The sequence below is a fragment of the Thermobia domestica genome, chromosome 18, assembly GCF_964235325.1.
Source record: "Thermobia domestica chromosome 18, izTheDome1.hap1.1, whole genome shotgun sequence".
Lineage (NCBI taxonomy): Eukaryota > Metazoa > Arthropoda > Insecta > Zygentoma > Lepismatidae > Thermobia > Thermobia domestica.
Genome location: NC_137471.1, coordinates 49,352,455 through 49,371,130, shown reverse-complemented (window position 1 = coordinate 49,371,130; position 18,676 = coordinate 49,352,455). Strand labels below are relative to the sequence as shown.

General features: G+C 36.2%; 1 protein-coding gene across 2 annotated transcripts in view; it reads right to left on the bottom strand.

Annotated features, from left to right (window-relative positions):
- LOC145674803 (tRNA dimethylallyltransferase) overlaps window positions 1-7,865 on the bottom strand; it is a 540,225-nt gene extending 532,360 nt beyond the window's left edge. Inside the window, exon 1 of one of the 2 annotated variants that reach the window (XM_081745022.1) lies at window positions 7,697-7,865. In XM_081745022.1, the coding sequence (XP_081601148.1) occupies window positions 7,697-7,843 (147 nt within the window). In that variant the 5' untranslated portion in view covers window positions 7,844-7,865. The remainder of the gene's footprint in view (window positions 1-7,696) is intronic. The other variant, XM_081745021.1, reaches the window with a different exon arrangement.
- Between the last annotated feature and the right edge of the window lie 10,811 nt (window positions 7,866-18,676).

The following is an 18,676-nucleotide window of genomic DNA, read 5'->3' as shown; positions in this document are numbered from 1 at the left end:
GATGTTTACCACAAACTCAGTCTGGGATCGAACCAGAACCTCCTAGCACGAGAAGTGAGCGTTTTACCACTAATTGACTGTTCCAGTAAAAGAAGTAATGATGCAAAATGATATTTAAAGTAAACATGAATCAAAAAGGTGCTTCTTAGCAGCGCACTACGGATAAGAACTACGTATAATGATTAAAACCCTTATCTGTTCAATTATCTTGTATTCCTATTTCTGCGCGATCCATCGTAGATGAGGTCGGGCCTCGGATGTTTTTTTATCACTTCACTTTGACGGTGCAACTTAAGGGAGGGGGGAGATATATAAAAATGATCGAAAATGACCGATATTACTGTCGAATGCATAGTTTTCGGGGTCGCTGAGATGAACAGAGACACTTCCGATGATGTTTAAATCCAAATTCAGCCCCGCCACCTGAGGGGAGGCAGGAGATACATAAAAATGATCGAAAATCACCGATATCAGAAAGCGTTTCAGTAGTAGTAAAAGGTGAATGACTAAAGGAACATTTTCAGGGTGTCTACTAAAATTCCAAAATGAAATTTCGTGACTTTTTCTTTACCAAATCATAAAATTTTCTAACATTTTGAAGAGCGTATTTGGGTGCGAATTAGGTCGAATTTTCATCCATGCGATAGAAACGCACTTTGATTTCGATTCGCTAACGTCTAAACCCGACCATAGACATTTTTGGTAGTGAATTTTGACGTTTTATAGAACAAAATTTTGCAATCTGTACTTACATTTGTAGTTTAAAAAAATCGTGACCCAAAAGCTAAATTTCGTGACTTTTATGACCGTTTTCTGATTTCGTGACTTTCGTGACCGATAGACACCCTGATCTTACTTTTTCTTATTTTAAGCTAGCGAAGTGGGTAGCTGACGTTAGTACGTATTAATTGCTATTTTCGATTAAGGTAACCTACCCAATACTTGCCATTGGTTATGAAGGCGTATATTGGTGTAATTTGGGACTGCACATTAACATGACATAAGCACGTGCTTGAACAAAATCCTGTAAATGCGAAACACAAAGACAGAAAGGAAAGGGGAAAAAAAAAGTGAACCGAAGTAATTACTTGGGTCAATTTATTCGAAACGTAAAGCTCGATCTTAGTTAATTTGAATGACTGCAATTTGACTTTTTTTTTTTTTTTTTTTTTTTTTACAACATTTTTACTGCCCCTTAATTAATAGTTTAGGCAATAGTAAGATACATTAAAAGATGGAAGGCATGGTGAAACAAAATACAAAATGGTTAATTATTTACTGGATGAAAACGAAATACAGTTCGCCCCAACGCAATACTTAAACAACATATATATTTATCTCCCAACTATAAAAATTGTTACCTAAATATAAAGATCTACAGGATCTTATCGTCCTCCCATGTATTAACATATTTTTTATCCTTAAGACCATCATTTATTTCATATATATACTGGAAGATTGACTACTCATAAAAACAACATTATTTTAGCAAATAAAGAAGAGGAGGAGGACGAAGATATCTGACTAATTTCCTCTGTTACGAAAAGCTTTCATTTTTTGCCTGGAATGATCCAAATAAGACATAAACGCTTCACTTATCACCACGACGACTACTGGTGTTGTGTCACGTGATTATACTAGTAGCTTAACAGTTTAAGAATTAAATGCGCCGTGTTTAGTCTTGAAATTCATCTACGGTAAGTCAGTGGTCAATTATCCAATATAATGGATTTAAAAACTTAACATCTTAAAACATATTTTGTACAAAAATTTTCGCGCTTCCTCGTGAATAAGCAGTTAGCACACGCACCTTTGGCGTGGGAGATCTAGATTCGATTCCTGGGGGAGCTAATGTTATTCGGATTCCACGTTACACTGTAGGTCCACGTCTCACACAACCTCGTTGCTGTAAGGGACGCAAAACCCGACTTGTCAGTTCTGCAATATTACCAGTTTCTTAGTTTTTGAGGTATGGCTCATCGGTAATAAATCATTTGTTACGAGAATGCCTAATAATCAGTGAGAGAGAAATTTAAGCAAATGAAATTTTCCAGAAGTACTGGGATATAGGCATATCGTAAACAATGAACAGTAAGACATGTATCTACTTAACTTGTAAAGCACACATTCATAGCAAAGCCACTTTTCTTAGTAAGACCAATCTTTGTAAATAAAAACGAGAGTCACTATGACTTAATAATTCTTAAACCAACCGACCTATCTCGATTAAATGTTCAACACAGATGAGATTCGGGATTCAGATAGTTTTTATCGTATCACTTTGACGGTACAAGTTAGAGGAGAAGGAGGAGAGAGAAAAATGATCGAACATGACTGGTACCGGTATTAGTGTCGAATCCATAGTTTTCGAGGTCGCTGAGATGAATAATGACATTTCTGATGCCGTTCAAATCCATATTCAGTCCCATAACTTGGGGGAGGAGGAGGATATATAAAAATGATCGAAAATGGCCGATATCAGAAAGCTCTTAGTAATAGTAAAAAATGATTGATTAGCGGAACATATTACTACTTTTTCTTATTTAAACCCAACGAAGCGGGTAATTGACACTAGAACATCAGTAAAATAAAGAACTACCCTCTTATCATGCCATAATAGTGCTACTCGCCTTACTTTTTGGTACCCTAACACTCCTAGTACACTGCTATCACTCACTCAGGCTTCTGCACTCTTCAGTTAGTTAGAAAACTTAATTCTTTCGTGCAACCATACATAGTAAAAATGGAACGTAGTGATGTGTACATTGAATACCGTACTTTTCGCCTAGAATCTTGTCCCTTTTCCTCTAAAGTAAACATATACTGTAAGGACACATCGAGTCCCACACTAGGAAGATTGCAACATACGCAATAAATAAAATGTAATGTATCTTCTAATTTAACACCCCACGTTACACTCCGAGGATAAGGGAAACAGTAATGATGCTAATGAACATAGTGGAATGGAAAACCGAAAAGAGAATCCAAGAAAACAAACACATACGGTGTTTGTCCACACAAAGTTCACTTGGCACGAGCTGGAATTGAACCAGAATCCCCCACATAACAGAAGTCAGAGTCTCACAACTGAAATGAAATGAAATCTTTAAGTTTTACGTCCCATGGTCATGCCGGTTAGGCTAAAGGAGACGGTCATGATGAGTGATGAATGAAATGGTGGGATGAAGAAAGTGCGAGGAAACGGGAGAACCCCGAGAAAACCCACGCAAACGGTGTTTGTCCACCACAAGGTTCACTTGTCGGGGGCTGGGATCGAACCCGGGACCACAAGCACCAGAGGTGAACGCTCTACCACTGAGCCACCGCAGCCCTAGTCTCACAACTGAGTCACGGCGGGCGACAGAATCATTTAAAAATGGATGAAAGAAAGAAATGATTCTTCATGAAGTACAAATACTTAACAACATAAATTAGACATATGTACTGGTGGAAAGCACTTCAAAAATGAATAAAATAAAATGAAATATTACAGATTTCCGTCTCACGATTATACCCGCTAGGCTAAAAGAGACAGTGAAGATGAGAAATGAATGCAATGGTGGAATGAATAAAGTGGGAAGAAACAGAACTCCGAGCAAACCCATGAACACTGTGTTTGTCCACAAACAAAGCCCACTATGCGCGAGCTGGAATCGAATAAGGGACCCCACACACAAGAGGTGAACGCTACCACAGCCACCGTGACCCCTCAAAAATAAACAAAATAAGAAAATATATCGCATATTAAATTTGGTCTATTAAGTATCAAAACTGCAGTAAAACTATTATAATTTAGTTCTCGATCCGTGCAATGGAACTTGTAACTGGTAATTGAACGTATGGAATACATTATAATATGTATCAAAAACTAAACTGAGTAATGCTCCTTTCTAATAAACTTTTAGCCGATATTTTCAGTATGCCAAACGGGTACTCTTTTTTGGGGGCTAACACTTAATAATATACTTGATGCTGTTACTTACAAGTACATGTACAACAAACAGTCGGGTGAAAATATATACAAACTCTTAATATTATAACAGTTGGTGCACTAACCCTAAATGCTATCAATTTTATAATATCTAGTCTTGTCCTGTGGAGATTTACGTTTCACATGTCTTCCAACACTCCATCCCGAATATGGGTAATGGTGCCATATTTAACACTGTTGCCTATTTATATACAAACTTATCCCTCAACTTGTGATCTTGTGTAATATAAAAAATATTACTCACGCATTTACAGTCTTAACCTTTGTTTTAACTTATGTAAAACTATAACAATAGTATTCCAGTCTTTCCTGCTCCCAAGGTTTATTTTTTTGTGGGTATTTAGTCCTAATAAGTCTCAAATATTACGTTTCTTTCAATGTTATTGGTGGCCCGATGTAACACCTCTTATAGTGAATGTTTTGTAGTTTGCTGATGTTTACATAGGCCCGAAAAAGCTTCTTCGCCCTCGTAAGACTCGCAAATGCTTTCTTTAATCTCATGTTAATATTTCTTTTCATCATTCCAATATAGGTGGAGTCAGACCGCAATAAGTTGATATATCCCACTTAAGTTAGTTTTGTACACAAAATAATTTTTGTACTGACTTAACGATTTTTCTAAGCTTCTGGGAAGCTAAAACCTAACTTTAAGATCGTGTCTTTTAGCTATTATCCTCAGTTTGTGCGATACCCCCGGATACAACGGAAATGGGACCCATGGGTGTCGTCTTGTTAACGACTATATTCTGATCCATTTTCCCTCATCTGAAAAATATAGTGGGTGTTTCGTTTCCATCATAATAGAACTGTAACCATTAATAGACACTAGATTTAATACTCTACTCATTTCTTCTTGAAAAGACAAAATGTACCGGTATCAATAAAAATAAAAAGGGAATTATTTATTTTCTTCCCTGAATCACTTGGTAGTGACCCTGGCTCACTTGATAATAATTATGGTTCTTTATTTGTAACTGTGATGAGTATAAATACAATATGAACGTATAACATAAAAACTACAGTGCATAGAAGATGAACCAACTTGTGTTAGGTGCCCACTAAAAAGATGCTATCTAACAGAGTCAGGGCAAGTACAGCAGGAGGGTCGAGCTGTAGCGAGCAGGCGCATCCGCAACGGTTGGTATGTGCACAAATAAGGTGAATTACAATGGCTCACTGTAAGTCACAGTACTGGCTCCGGAATCATCGATAGATTTGAGGGAGATACTAAATGCGATCCAAATAAAGACTGTAAATACTTTTTTCTAATATACAGGTTCACAAATTGGGGGTTGAATTTGTAATAAATTAGGAACATTACTATAATATTTAAAGTTTGTATACATGTTTTCACGGCTGTTTGTTATAACATAAACATGTCAAGAACAGTATAGAGCATATTCTTAAGATTTAGCTCCGAACGTACTAGAAATAATGGCTAAGAATTCATAAAAAAGGAAAGATTATTTAGGTTACTTTTTACATATCTAACACCACTGGTTTTTACAAAACATTTTTCATTTTTCCTGGAGGTAACGGCACCACCGTTTTAGTAACAATTCCACAGTCTTCTTTCAACATAAATATACAAATTGTTACTGCAGGGAAGTATCACTGCAAATAATCTCCAGAACTTTTCTAACCATAAATAATTTTTTTTAAGACGAACCCCGTGCTTTTATTTAACAAGCTCCTAACTTTGTCTCTTGCGAACTCTTAATCCAAGTCTTAGCATTAATATGTTCTCACTTGTACGTGATATATATCGCAGTGACAGTTAAACTGAATGTATGGTGCTATTCTATTATAGGCCTAGGTATCCAAAGGTTTGTAAAATTTAAAGAAGAAATATCGAAAGTTGTTTCCGAAGAACATACAAGCAATCAAAATATATGGGGATCCTATCTCTGACACCCCCTAATAACGATACAAAACATTATCGAAACGGTATACTATTAAGCACGTAAAGAATCCATAAGGAACTATTGATTAATTGAATTTGTTTGCCAGTCCAGTGTGTTAAGCCAGAATTCATAACAAAGCAATCCAACACATAAAGCATCTAGTGGCATGAGAAACACAATGACTTTCCACTATACCCCTTATGATCATACCTACCATCGCTGACGCGCCTATGATTACCAGCTTCGCCCTAATCTTACTCGGGTTAGATACAATTGGTAACATTTAATAGGCACTTATTACAGCATTTATTCCGAAGTTGGACGTCCGCCTTCGCCACGTTTATTCGCTGTCATTTCCTTTCTACATTTTCTGCAATTTGTTCTTAGGTTCATTAATCCGTGCTCTTCACAAACTTTTAAAAGATTTTGCTCATCAACGCATTGCTTCACAAATGTTAGTTCACATCCCTTGTACAGCCGTCATGTTGATAACATAAATACTCGTTACTTTCCCACAATGCAACTGTTCGGTTACTTTGCGCCAAGTAGTTCCCTCCGCTCGCCGTAGTCCCATGTTAATAACCGCTTATATATAACAAATAAACAGATTTTTCGTGATCCCTACATATTATCAAGCACACAAACGATCAAATTATCCCTATCTTCCCTGTAAATTTCCAAAATTTTCCTGGAAACGGAAGTCCAACTTTGGAACTTAACCCCTTATTACACTTTGGTTCATGATTTTCCAGTTGTTTTTAGGTCATATGTCCGCACAACATACAACACTTAAGCTCCTCTAAAGTGAATCTCTACCCAAGAATGCAACTGCCCCTATAAGGAACAATTTATAAGGACCCTAGGGGAAGGTTCTAGAATCCTGGTCCGCACTCATAGGTGAAGGCGGATCAGTAGCCATGTTGGCTCCTTCCTTTATCAAAGCCCAATACACAATTCACATAGTAACGCCCAGTGAGCGACAGCGAGTGAAGGTGCGTTAATAGCCAAGTTGAATACTTTTTTTTTTTTTATTACAACTTAATGCAAGTGGACCAATGTTCTAGAACCTTGCCAGAACCTACTAGTCAATTTTGTGAAGAAAGAAGTCCATAATTATCATAATTAATTGAAATATGGATACTTAAAGTACGATGGCATAGGCTGTACATAATAACAAAATGATTTGGTTTATTTTTCGTAAACACTACACCAAAGTCGGTGCACGAGTGGTAACTCCATGACCTACGTTAACACGCATTTTTTTATGAAGACAAATGAAAGAAAAACTCTTCTCATTATACTTATAAGTGTTTGAATTATCACATATCCAACGGAAATATGAAGAGAACGAATATATTTAAAAATAAATACAATCCCCATGTTCAATTGTAAACGTGAGCTTAGTGCAAGGTATTACATCATCAAACATGTTCTTACCTATGTACTATTATTCAAACACAAAACAGACCTACATACCTTAAATTCGCAAAAACAATATAAAAATTCTATAATTAGGATATATAAATATTTTTATTTACACTTATTCTGCGTTCACACACCACCCCTTAAAAATCAAAATGGCCTTGCACTCATAAAAGTAATAAGTTAATCCCTTCCTATAGTCACTTAACCCTTCTACTATATTAGTCATTCTTTCATTATTTTTTAATTACTTCAATTTATATAAAATATAACGAAAACATTTCATATAATATAATTTATTGCCAGTATAAAGTTTATAAATGCACGATGTATCATACCTGATTTGTACTATCCCGTGTTTAGCTAATTTGATACTCACCTGCATAGAATCAGCACTCACAACTTCACCACGGAATTTATTAGCAATTTCGATTGCTAATTTTGATTTTCCCGAGCCCGTAGCACCCAAAACAACAACAACCGGAACACGAGGTAACACACCACGAACTTCAGCGGAGGCAGCCATACTGAAATACTGAACAAGGATGTATGAGAAATTGACAGTCAAAACGAGGGAATATGAGAAGTTCAGCCAGTATAGCAGTTAACTTACCAACTTACCAAAATTGTGGAACGTAAGCAACATAAAACATGCAAAAAATCAATTATAACTGTTATGCCTATTATCGCAAACTAAAATACAAACTTTATGTAAACGTAACGTTTATTGTGCATAGCAATTATAATTGCTTATTGCTTTGTTTTGTTACGTTATCATCTGTAAATTTTACGATAGGTAATTACGTTCTCTTTCGCTTACTATATTGAAATACTCTATATAAGTAGTCCATTTTACTTTTAATTTTGAATAAATAAGTACCTTAATGTATGATTTTACAGTATCACAAGAACAAAACTTAAATGTAAATTGGAAAGCGTTGCAATAGGGCCTATTCAATGAATGCATTTTGAATGAATTTCGCTTTGCGTGCATTTCTCTTTTTAATGCTGCACAACCTGTTGTAAAATTAAAGCAGTAGCAGTCTTCACTTAGGGTGAATCGGACAACCAGTCGGCGCTTTGTTTAAAAACATTCATAACAACAGATTCAGTAAAATTTTGAGGCTTAGAAAAATCCCGAATAGTCAAACCGAATACACTTCTATAAGTATCCCATCTGTAGAGCACCAACACATGCTCCATGGATGAAAATAATCCCATTATTTCCTTCGTCTAAATGTTCAGTGTATTGATATGTCCCGTTGCCTTTCAATGTATTATCATGTATCATGTGGTATTTCTGTACGCTTTCTAAGTCGGAATAAAATTCGAAGATCAGCCAGACCATTCAGCTACGGATAATCTGTTATGAGACTTAAAAAGAAGTGTTACCAACCAAGTGGAGGCAACGGCACCGACTTTCCAAAATTTGTATGGGTGCATATCAATGGTGGGTGGTATTATATGTTTTCAGGGGTCTCTATATTTTTGGATTGATTTCTTTTAGTTAAAGTCTCTTATGAACAGTGTCACAAAAGGCTGTGCTCGATTCTATTTTACATTTTATCTATAATTCCATTTTTAAAATCTGCCTTTGATTTAGCCAGAGACAGGCAAAGAAAAGCACAGTGTATTGCTAGGTTGCCTTTGCTCAAACACATTTGAAATAAACAATTGTGTTATAGAGATTAGAAATTTTAACTTCCATCTGAATGTTTTAATTAATTATTTTTTTGATAATGGCAAGTGAGAAACATTTATTTTATTTTGTTTCAATCAAAGTAAAAATTTTGTGGGTGTGGCGCACCCACAAGATTATTTGTGTGGATACTGGAGCCCCGGAGCACCCACGTACTCGGCGCCCATGAGTAGAGGAATTATGTCAAAACAATTGCAACTTTGTGTACTAAACAAATGCTTTGTGCAGTGTAAACCTTCCTCTGTTTCTTGAATAACATAATTAAGGCCTTGGATGGCAAATTGACGTAAGTCAGTTTTGAGACATTGTTATATGGTAAGATAGTAAAGAAAACGGCAAATTTACTACGTTTTCTGTCCCGTCTTTGCACTTAAATCACAATATACTTCAGCTTAAAATAACTCCTATGGGTGCAACAAATAACTCAATCAATCTCCAAAAAGTATTAAAACAAATTTTCAAAAAAGTACCCTCTCAAAATCACGCAGTCTATATAAATAATGTGTACATAAAAACAAAAACATTTCCAAAATTGTTACAAACCTTTTTTAAAAAAGTGCTACAAGCCGCACAAAAATATTCAATTATTTTCAACTTAAAAAAATCTACATTTGGCAACACTAAAATCAAATGTCTAAAATTCCACATCAAAAATGGCCAAATACGCCCAAATAATAATAATAATAATAATAATAATAATAATAATAATAATAATAATAATAATAATAATAATAATAAAACCTTTCAGCTATTCCTAAACCAAAATCAATTAAAAAACTCAAATCATAATTTAGTAGTGTTAACTATTTCCGGTCAGTTTTTTAAAAACATGTCCAATAAGCTTGCACCGCTTTATAAAGCATTAAAAAACAAGCCATACAAATTAAAGTAAAATAAAATGCAAAAAAAAAAAAAATTCAATGAATAAAAATCCTAATTTCTCTTTCTACCTGAACTACATACACAAAAATAACCTGTTAACCAAATGATGTTTTCCATTTTGCAATTTTTTTTTTAATCAAAATAAATTTATTATTTTTTTATATTGTCCTGGTAATGTACGTGGTGATGATAAAAAATTCATCACAATGGTTAGACTTTTTATTAGAATTGATAAAGAAAAAGCGGAAAAATCAGTTCTTTGTGGTGCCGTTGTTTGGCCTATGGCCTGGTCTTTTAACTCTGAGATTCAGAACGCTGTCATCCAACAAGTAATGGTTGCAAGTTCACGGAAATGACTCCATCTCAGTTTAAAAAAAAAAAAAAAAAAAAAAAAAGCCATTTTGCCACCCAATGCCTCAATTGTCAAAATCTTTGTACATTAGTTTCTCAATTTCCATAATATGCAACCTGCTGGTTGGTAAACAAAAGACAAAATCACAAGTGCGAGTTCTTGTTGCTAGAGAAGAGGTTTGTGTGTAACATGGTATTATATGACTACTATTATATTATATTGTCATAATTATTTTTTTTTTATTATTATTATTTTCCTATTTATATTACAGAGCTTACTCGTGGTTATATAATTAGCTAGAGAGACTAGTTCGATTCTCGCTGGAAGCTCACGTGGTTCGGATTCCACATTCATCTGTAGGTTTAAGTTTCATACAGCTCGGTGCTGAAAAGACTGTAAAATTTCAAACCAATTTATTTGCCCTATGAACACCAGATGCTATGTATAGTAAAGAATTAATTAATAGAAATTACAATAATTCCGAATAGACTGAATTTGTCAAAGTTGAATTGAAAAGCATAGAGCAACTCAAAGCATCTCACTGTATTCTCAAAACAAATTCTATTTAACACGGTAAACTACTGTCAATCTATTGGTGGATGGATGTCTCTCGAACTCCTTCCAACAATCATCTATCTTTGGCAATGGAATCGCTGATTTGAGAAACGTCGTAAGTCAATAATGTCAACAATGCCCTAAGAGGGGCGTCATTTCAGACTTTGCTTGAGGGGAGCAAGAACATAACCGACATAAGACTTTCACATTTTGTACTATATATTAGTAGACAATCAATTAGTGCTCTCAAACGGGCCAGGTCAACTCGGGTCGGGTCGGGTCGGGTCAGCTCGGGTCGGGTTGTCGAATCGGGTCGGGTTTGTTCACTTTGGTCAACTGAGTTTAGGTTGAGCTTAAACTCGGCTGGAGTCGAAAGCTGCTGTTTTTCACTAGCTGCCTAATTAAAAATAGCAATTTTCAATTGATTTTATAAAAGCCATAAATCTATTTTGAACACTTGCAGCTAGTGTTTTTATTGTAAATGCTTATTTTTGTACTTGTGTGTACTTTAATTTGTAAATGTGGAAGATTGATTTTACCAATCGACTGTAATATTAATATCTACGCCAATATGGAGTCTGGATTTAGAACAAAACTAGAAGTTGTTTAAGAAAGGCCAAAAGAAAGATTGGATATGGACGACCAAGCCCAAGCAGGGCTGCGGTGGCTCAGTGGTAGAGAATTCATCTCTGGTGCATGGTGTCCATGGTTCGATCCCAGCTTGTGCTAAGTAGGCTTTGTGGTGGAGAAACGCCATGTAGTGGGTTTTCTCGAGGTTCTCCTGTTTCCTCCCACTTTCTTCATTCCACCATTTCATTCATTTCTCATGGTCACTGTATCCCTTAGCCTCGGTGCAGAATTGAGGGACCTTAAATTGAATATTTCATTTTATTTCACCAAGCCCAAAAACATCGATACAAGAACAAGATGAAGATTGGATATGCAAGACGAATTGCATATTGCATAGTAATCTTGCTCTTGGCCTTGTTTTGGTGATCACCAAGTAGCGATGAGCATATTTTCTCGCTTTCCGTATAGAATGAAAGACCACAATCAAAATCACACTTGGTCTTCATTTGTACCGATGAGGCGAGCATTCTTGGCTCTTGTATAGCATGAAAGACCTCCACGACTACGAAATGCAGGACCAAGACTTGACTGCAAGACAAAGCGTAAGACGCAAGACCCAGGGAGCGAATTGTTTGAATTTCATTTGTTGGGCTGAAAGTGATGAAATAAAATTAGTACTTTATAATTAAATATCATACTGTATTTTTAAATTTTAAATTACAAAATTCATATTATGTAGGCCTATCTTCTTACTTGCAACTATATATACTGTAAAATACGTTTTAATTACCGAGAAAGAAAAATCAAAGTGGCACGGGTCCCGGAATCATAAGAACCTATTTTGGAATGAAAGTTGAAGGGTTGGGAAAAATCACAGGTGTTCTCCTGTTTCCTCAACCCTTATCATTGTAGTTAAACGATTTCCTTTTGTCTCCGCCAAGAGATTCTTGCTACTGCCTTCCGAGAAGAACCCCTGCCGTCCAAGCAGGTGAGAACACTGACCTTGAATAAAAATTTCGTCACATAGAACTAAAGCAAGAAAAAAAAATATTTTTTTTCCCACGTCGGACATTGCTATCAGTTATAAAAAGAAATAACCAAACCTCAAAAGTGCCAAATATTCATTAAGATGCATATACAAATCCCCCGCTTGATCTAGCTAGTGGTTAACGTGTAAGACTTCGGTACACGTGGTCCGGGTTTAATTCCCAATGGGAGTGCATTTTGGCGTTCACCCAGAGTCGTGACTATAGTGCTCTCAAACGGATCGGGTTGACCCGCGGGTCAACTCGGGTCGGGTTGTCGGATCAGGCTACTCGGGTCGGGTCAATCGGGTCAGCTTGGGTCGGGTCAACCGAGTCAGCTCGGGTCGGGTTGTCGGGTCAGGTCAATCTGGTCGGATCACGGTTCGGGTCAGTCGGGTCGGGTCATTTGAGAGCACTACAAAGTATATGTATTCCTCAACCCCCGAAAAATCAATGACAAGGACACTATATCACCTTTCATTTCTGGTGGACAAACACCGTGCTCGTGGGTTTTCTCGGAGTTCTCCCGTTTTCTCCCACTTTCTTCATTCCACCATTTCATTCATTTCTCATAATCACCGTCTCCTTTAGCCTAACCGGCATAATCGTGGGACGTAAAACTTAAAGATTTCATTTCTTTTCATTTTCGTCTTTCATTTGACATTTCCCCGAAAAATCAATGACAAGAACACTATATATCGTCTTTCATTTGACATTTCCCCGAAAAATCAATGACAAGAACACTATATATCGTCTTTCATTTGACATTTCCCCGAAAAATCAATGACAAGAACACTATATATCGTCTTTCATTTGACATTTCTCCGAAAAATCAATGACAAGGACACTATATATCGTCTTTCATTTGATTTTCCCCTGAAAAGTCAATGACAAGAACACTATATATCGTCCTTCATTTGACTTTTTCTCTGAAATAGCAATCACAAGAACATTATATATCGTCTTTCATTTGACATTTCCCTGGAAAATCAATTACAAGAACACTGTATCGCCCTTCATTTGACTTTTCCCTGAAACGTTAATGGCAAGGACACTGTATATCGTCTTTCATTTGGCATGTCTCTGAAAAATCAATTGTAAGGGTACTATATATATATATATATATATATATATATATATATATATATATATATATATATATATATATACAGACTGTCCCATAATTCGTATGTAAACTTTAATTTCATGGTACTCAGCTCTCGTAAAAGCTAGAACTGTGAAATGTATATATATATCTTTATTCGACTTTTTCGTGAAAAATCAATGACAAGGAGGACATTACATATCGTCTTTCATTTGACTTTTCCCTGAAAAATCAATGACAAGGACTACATATCGACCCCCATTATACTTTTCCACAAAATTAATGACAAAAACACTAGATATCGTCATTCATTTGACTTTTCCCTGAAAAGTCAATGACAAGAACAGAATATATTGTCCTATATTTGACTTTTTCCAAAAGATCAATGACAAGGACACTACATATCGTCCTTCTTACTGAAAAATCAATGACAAGAACACTACATATCGATCTTCATTTGATTTCCCCCTTTTTTTTAAAAAAAAAAAAAAATTAAACCTGGCGTGGGAGACCGTGGAGTTTCGATTCCCCGCAGAAGCTCATATGGGTCGGATTCAATGTTAAGCTGTGGCCCCACGTCTCATATAGCCTCGCTGCTAAAAGGAACGCTAATCTGAAAATCAAATCAATTTTCTCGAAATCCGAGGATTATTGTAGTATTGCGTTGAAAGAACAAAGGATAACTTCTAAAATACATTTACGTTAAAAGTAATATGTGCGTCTATTTTAGTAGGATGTGTCAATGTTAGAACTGTAAGTGTCATTGTTAAGAAAGATCAACAAGCCGCTACATAACAGTGTTTTTTTTTTTTTTTTTTTTTTTTTTTTTTTTTTTTTTTACATATTCAGTCATAAGTAAATAAATAATGTGTTCCAATAGAACACAAACTATTAAGGTTGGTGTAAAGGGACAAGTTTTGCCGATGTCACTACAGTCTTCGTATCTCTCTTATGTAGGTTTTACCTTTCACGAAAATTCACGATTTCCCTTACAGATTTCAGCCCAGAGACTTCAAAATTTTAGAGAAGGAACTTTATAACCTATCGAAGGCAACAATCCGATGCCGATTTTTTATTTAGAATTTTCTTCATTGTCGAAACAGCTATATTGTTAAAGGTTTGAATATCAATTTCAACAATCAAGTCGTTTCAAGAATGAAGAAAATTCTAAACAAAAAAAAATCGGCACGGATTGTTGCCTTCGATAGGTTATGAAGTTCCTTCTCTAAAAATTTGAAGTCCCTATTTTGAAATTTGTAAGAGAAATCGTGAATTTTCGTGAAAGGTAAAAAAATACATGAGAGATACGAAAACTCTAGTGACATCTATCGGCAAAACTTGTCCCTTTAAATCGACCTTAACGGAACCACAAACCTTAACGCCATAAAAATTTGTTTTTCGAAAATTACACATGAGAATTCACAAGTGGCGTAACTACTATGGCGCGAGAGCCCGCAATGCGGGGAGGAGGCGACACTTCCAAAAGGGCCCTTCACCCTACCCTCCTAATAGGTCGAATCAATATGCTTTTCAGTTTTGTATTAGTCGGCAATGTTGTTCCACTCTCCCCTTTTTTCGGCTATCTTTGGGAAGCTTGACGTGTAGGTCAAGCACTACGAACAAAAAGGGGGAAAGTCAGTTCGCCGTTTTTTATAGGCTATATATTTTTCTTTATACAAAACGATAATCATGTCTGTTGTTCTGTATGGTTGCAAAACATGGTCACTTACTCTGAGGGAAGAAATAGACTGAAAGTATTTGAGAACAAGAACCTGAGATGAATATTCGGACCTAAGAGGAACGGGAATGGAGAATAGCGGAAACTTTATAACGAGGAACTACATAATTTATATGGTTTACCCAACATTGTTAGGGTCGTCAAGTCTAGGAGGCTTAGGTGGGCGGGTCATGCAGTTAGGATGGAAGAAAGTAGAAACGCTTTCAAAGTCTTGACTGGAAGACCAATCGGAAAATGACCATTAGGAAGACCTAAGCGCAGATAGGAGGACAATATTAAGATGGATCTCGCAGAGATAGGAATACAAAGTAGAAACTGGATGCAGTTAGCTAAGGATAGAAGTCAGTGGAGAGCTTTTGTGAACGCCACATTGAACCTCCGGATTCCATAGGCCATAGAGTTAGTTAATATATTTTTCTTTGGCGGGAAATATTGAATCAAACTTTAGAATTAACATCTATATTAAACTATTTGATATACTAAATTCACAGCTCCATTGTCGTTTTACATCTTTGCGTGATATAGTATCCAACTTTTCCTTTTTGTTTCCTGTCAATGTAATTCATCTCATTGATGATGAAATTCTAAGAAGGGCACAGATGCTTCAAACAACTTGTAGTTGCAATATTGGTTCTTCGTTTCCGATGGAAGTAATTTGCTTTGTGAAACAGCTGAAATCTGAAATAAATGTTCAGTATTCTGTGTTTGACCTACAAGGCTTTTAATTGTAAAATGACATTGCCGTCTATCTCTACAGAACTTACTACCTCGTATTTGTAGTTTTTCAGGCTCCCTGTCTCTGTCAATTCTGCGAAAAGGTCGTTCTCAAACTAGAAATTAATATAAAACTATGTGACAAGCAAAATGGGTCAAAATAACTTAAGTAATCTAGCACTGCTTTCAATTAATACGGACGAAGCTAAAGAAATGGGTGTAGGGATTTCAGTAAAGGATTTGGCTGACAGGGCCAGAGGGAGGAGCGGGACAACGGCCACGGACCCCGAAGTATAGGGGCCCAAAATTCAGGAGGAAATATATAGATAAATAAAATGGAAGGAAAAGTAATAAAAAGTGCTCAAAATCAAGGAAAAGCAGGGTTAATTTTTAAATTTTTTTGCGCTTCGCGGCTGGTCTGTCGACTTTACTCATACGGGGAAGAGGGCGCCGTCGTATACTCTCGCCCCGGGCGCTGATTTACCACTACACGGCACTGCAGGAAAGCAAGGAAAACATTCAATTAATTTCTGCTACTCTTCATGAAGACTAACGTCATTGAGTGCAAAGAAGTAAGTCCATCTTCCACTGCCAAGCTTATGAATAAGTTATATGTATAACAAAATTCACAGATACAGGAAAGTATGGTTATTTATTATGTTATCTATCATTCCATAAAAATGTTTTTAAGGCAAGGGGCCCTGGGTGTTCTCTTGCGGGGGGCATAAAACGTAGTTAGGCCAGTGATTCACACTCAAGCATGTCATTTCGTTCAACTCAGTGTTATCTTTGGAAAATATTATAGGTAAAAATAGCAAAATGTAAGAGTTGATCAGGTATACTTCAGTATTTTACTTCTGGTTATGGCACAGTAACAACTTTAAGTTTATAAAAGTTTTTCTCAAAAACTACGAAAAATTTATATTCACCATCGAGAATCCTGTCCACTGATCCATACCATTTTGCTTAGTTCAAAGAGATGTATCTATCTATGCGAAGGAGGTGATTACCTCTGGCGCGTGAGGTCACCGGTTCGATCCAGGCCCGTATCCAAGGGGGGCTAGGGGCTCCACATAAATTAGTACTTCCCCCCTAAAAATTTTCACTGTAGGCTTACAAATGAACTAAAATATGGTTGGATCGCCCCCCCCACACACACACACATTCTTGGGCTAGCTATCGGCCTGATTCGATTCCTGGCCAAGTAAGATTGTGGTGGACATTTTGTCCGTGGGTTTTCTCGGGTCATTCTCGCTTCCTCCCACAATCTCATTCCACTAATTCTTGCATCATCATCATCATCATCATCATTCGCTTGCCTTAATTATCCGTCCCCCTTAGCCTAAAAGGCATAAACGTGGAACGTTAAACTAAAATATTTCATTTCACTTCAAAGAGATCTGTCGATTGATTCAATCTTGGACTTTTTTTTTTTGTCATTGTTGTTGTTAAACACTTATAATATTAGAGAAGTTTATGCTATTTGGAAGTCATTTAATCAGCAATATAATCTCAATCTAGCATCATGCTATGGCCAACTTGTTTAAAATGAAAACTTAAAAGCCCTGTAGGAAAGAAAGAAAAGAAAAGAAAAGAAAAAAACAAGCTAAAACTTTTCCGAAAGAAATATATATATATATATCTCCAAAGATTTAAAAGTTCCTGGGTTTCGTCGACTAGCTTGAGAGATTTGCGTCACATCCGACCATTACACTGTAGGCAGGGGGTGGGATTTATGAGGCAGTTACCCCTTTTAACATCCACCATGAGCGAACAAGAAAAGATGGTGGCATGACGCCAGAAAACTGTCGACACAACGATCAATAGTGCGAAAGTTTCAAGGATGGATATATATATATATATATATAATGTGTGTGTGTGTGTGTGTGTGAAGTAATGAGATTAAATTCACTGGTATTGATACAATAATTTAATATTTTAAAGGAAATTGAGACTATTTTGAGGCATTTAGAATTCTGATTCTAGTTCCTTGTGATAAAATACGTGATATTTTTCAATGCTAAAGAGAACTACAGAGTAACTACAAAATCTGTATCCGATACAAAAACTGATGAACAGCAGCACCATAACTGACACCATTTACAACGTAAGTCCTCAACTATTTCACTATGTTTGAGTTCTCTTCAACAGGTTAAAATTCAGAATAGCTTATCCTCGTCCAAAATTGATTCAGATTTATGATTTACACGTTATGCATTTAAGAGACGATAGGACTTACAAGGCAGGGTACCCAGGTGTAACACGCCAATTGTGATAAGATTGCACAGACATAGAGAACATCGAAAAAGAAACGACACGTATTTTTTTATATCGGCCAACAATCGCATTGAAAGGGTCAAATAGGGACATAAAAATGGAGTCAAAATGAGATTATGTGGAATATAGCGAGAACGAGAAGAGATATCGGAAAAGGATAAATGTACGAAATACTACCCATAGTCAACGCAAGGCAATGAAGTAGAATACCCAAACCCATGCGAAGAAAGCAGAACATTCGGAAATGAACCAATCACATGTGCAACATTGTCGCAATGTGTTAAGGAAATGAGCGAAAAGGAAGGTGCAGGAAGAAAGAAAAAACGAAAACAGAAAATACGTGTTTTTGGTTTGGGTGCATATTTTGCCCGTATGCGAAAGAAACGCAGATTCATCTCAATGCACGAAGATGGGAGAACACGCAGGAAGGATGCAAACGTGT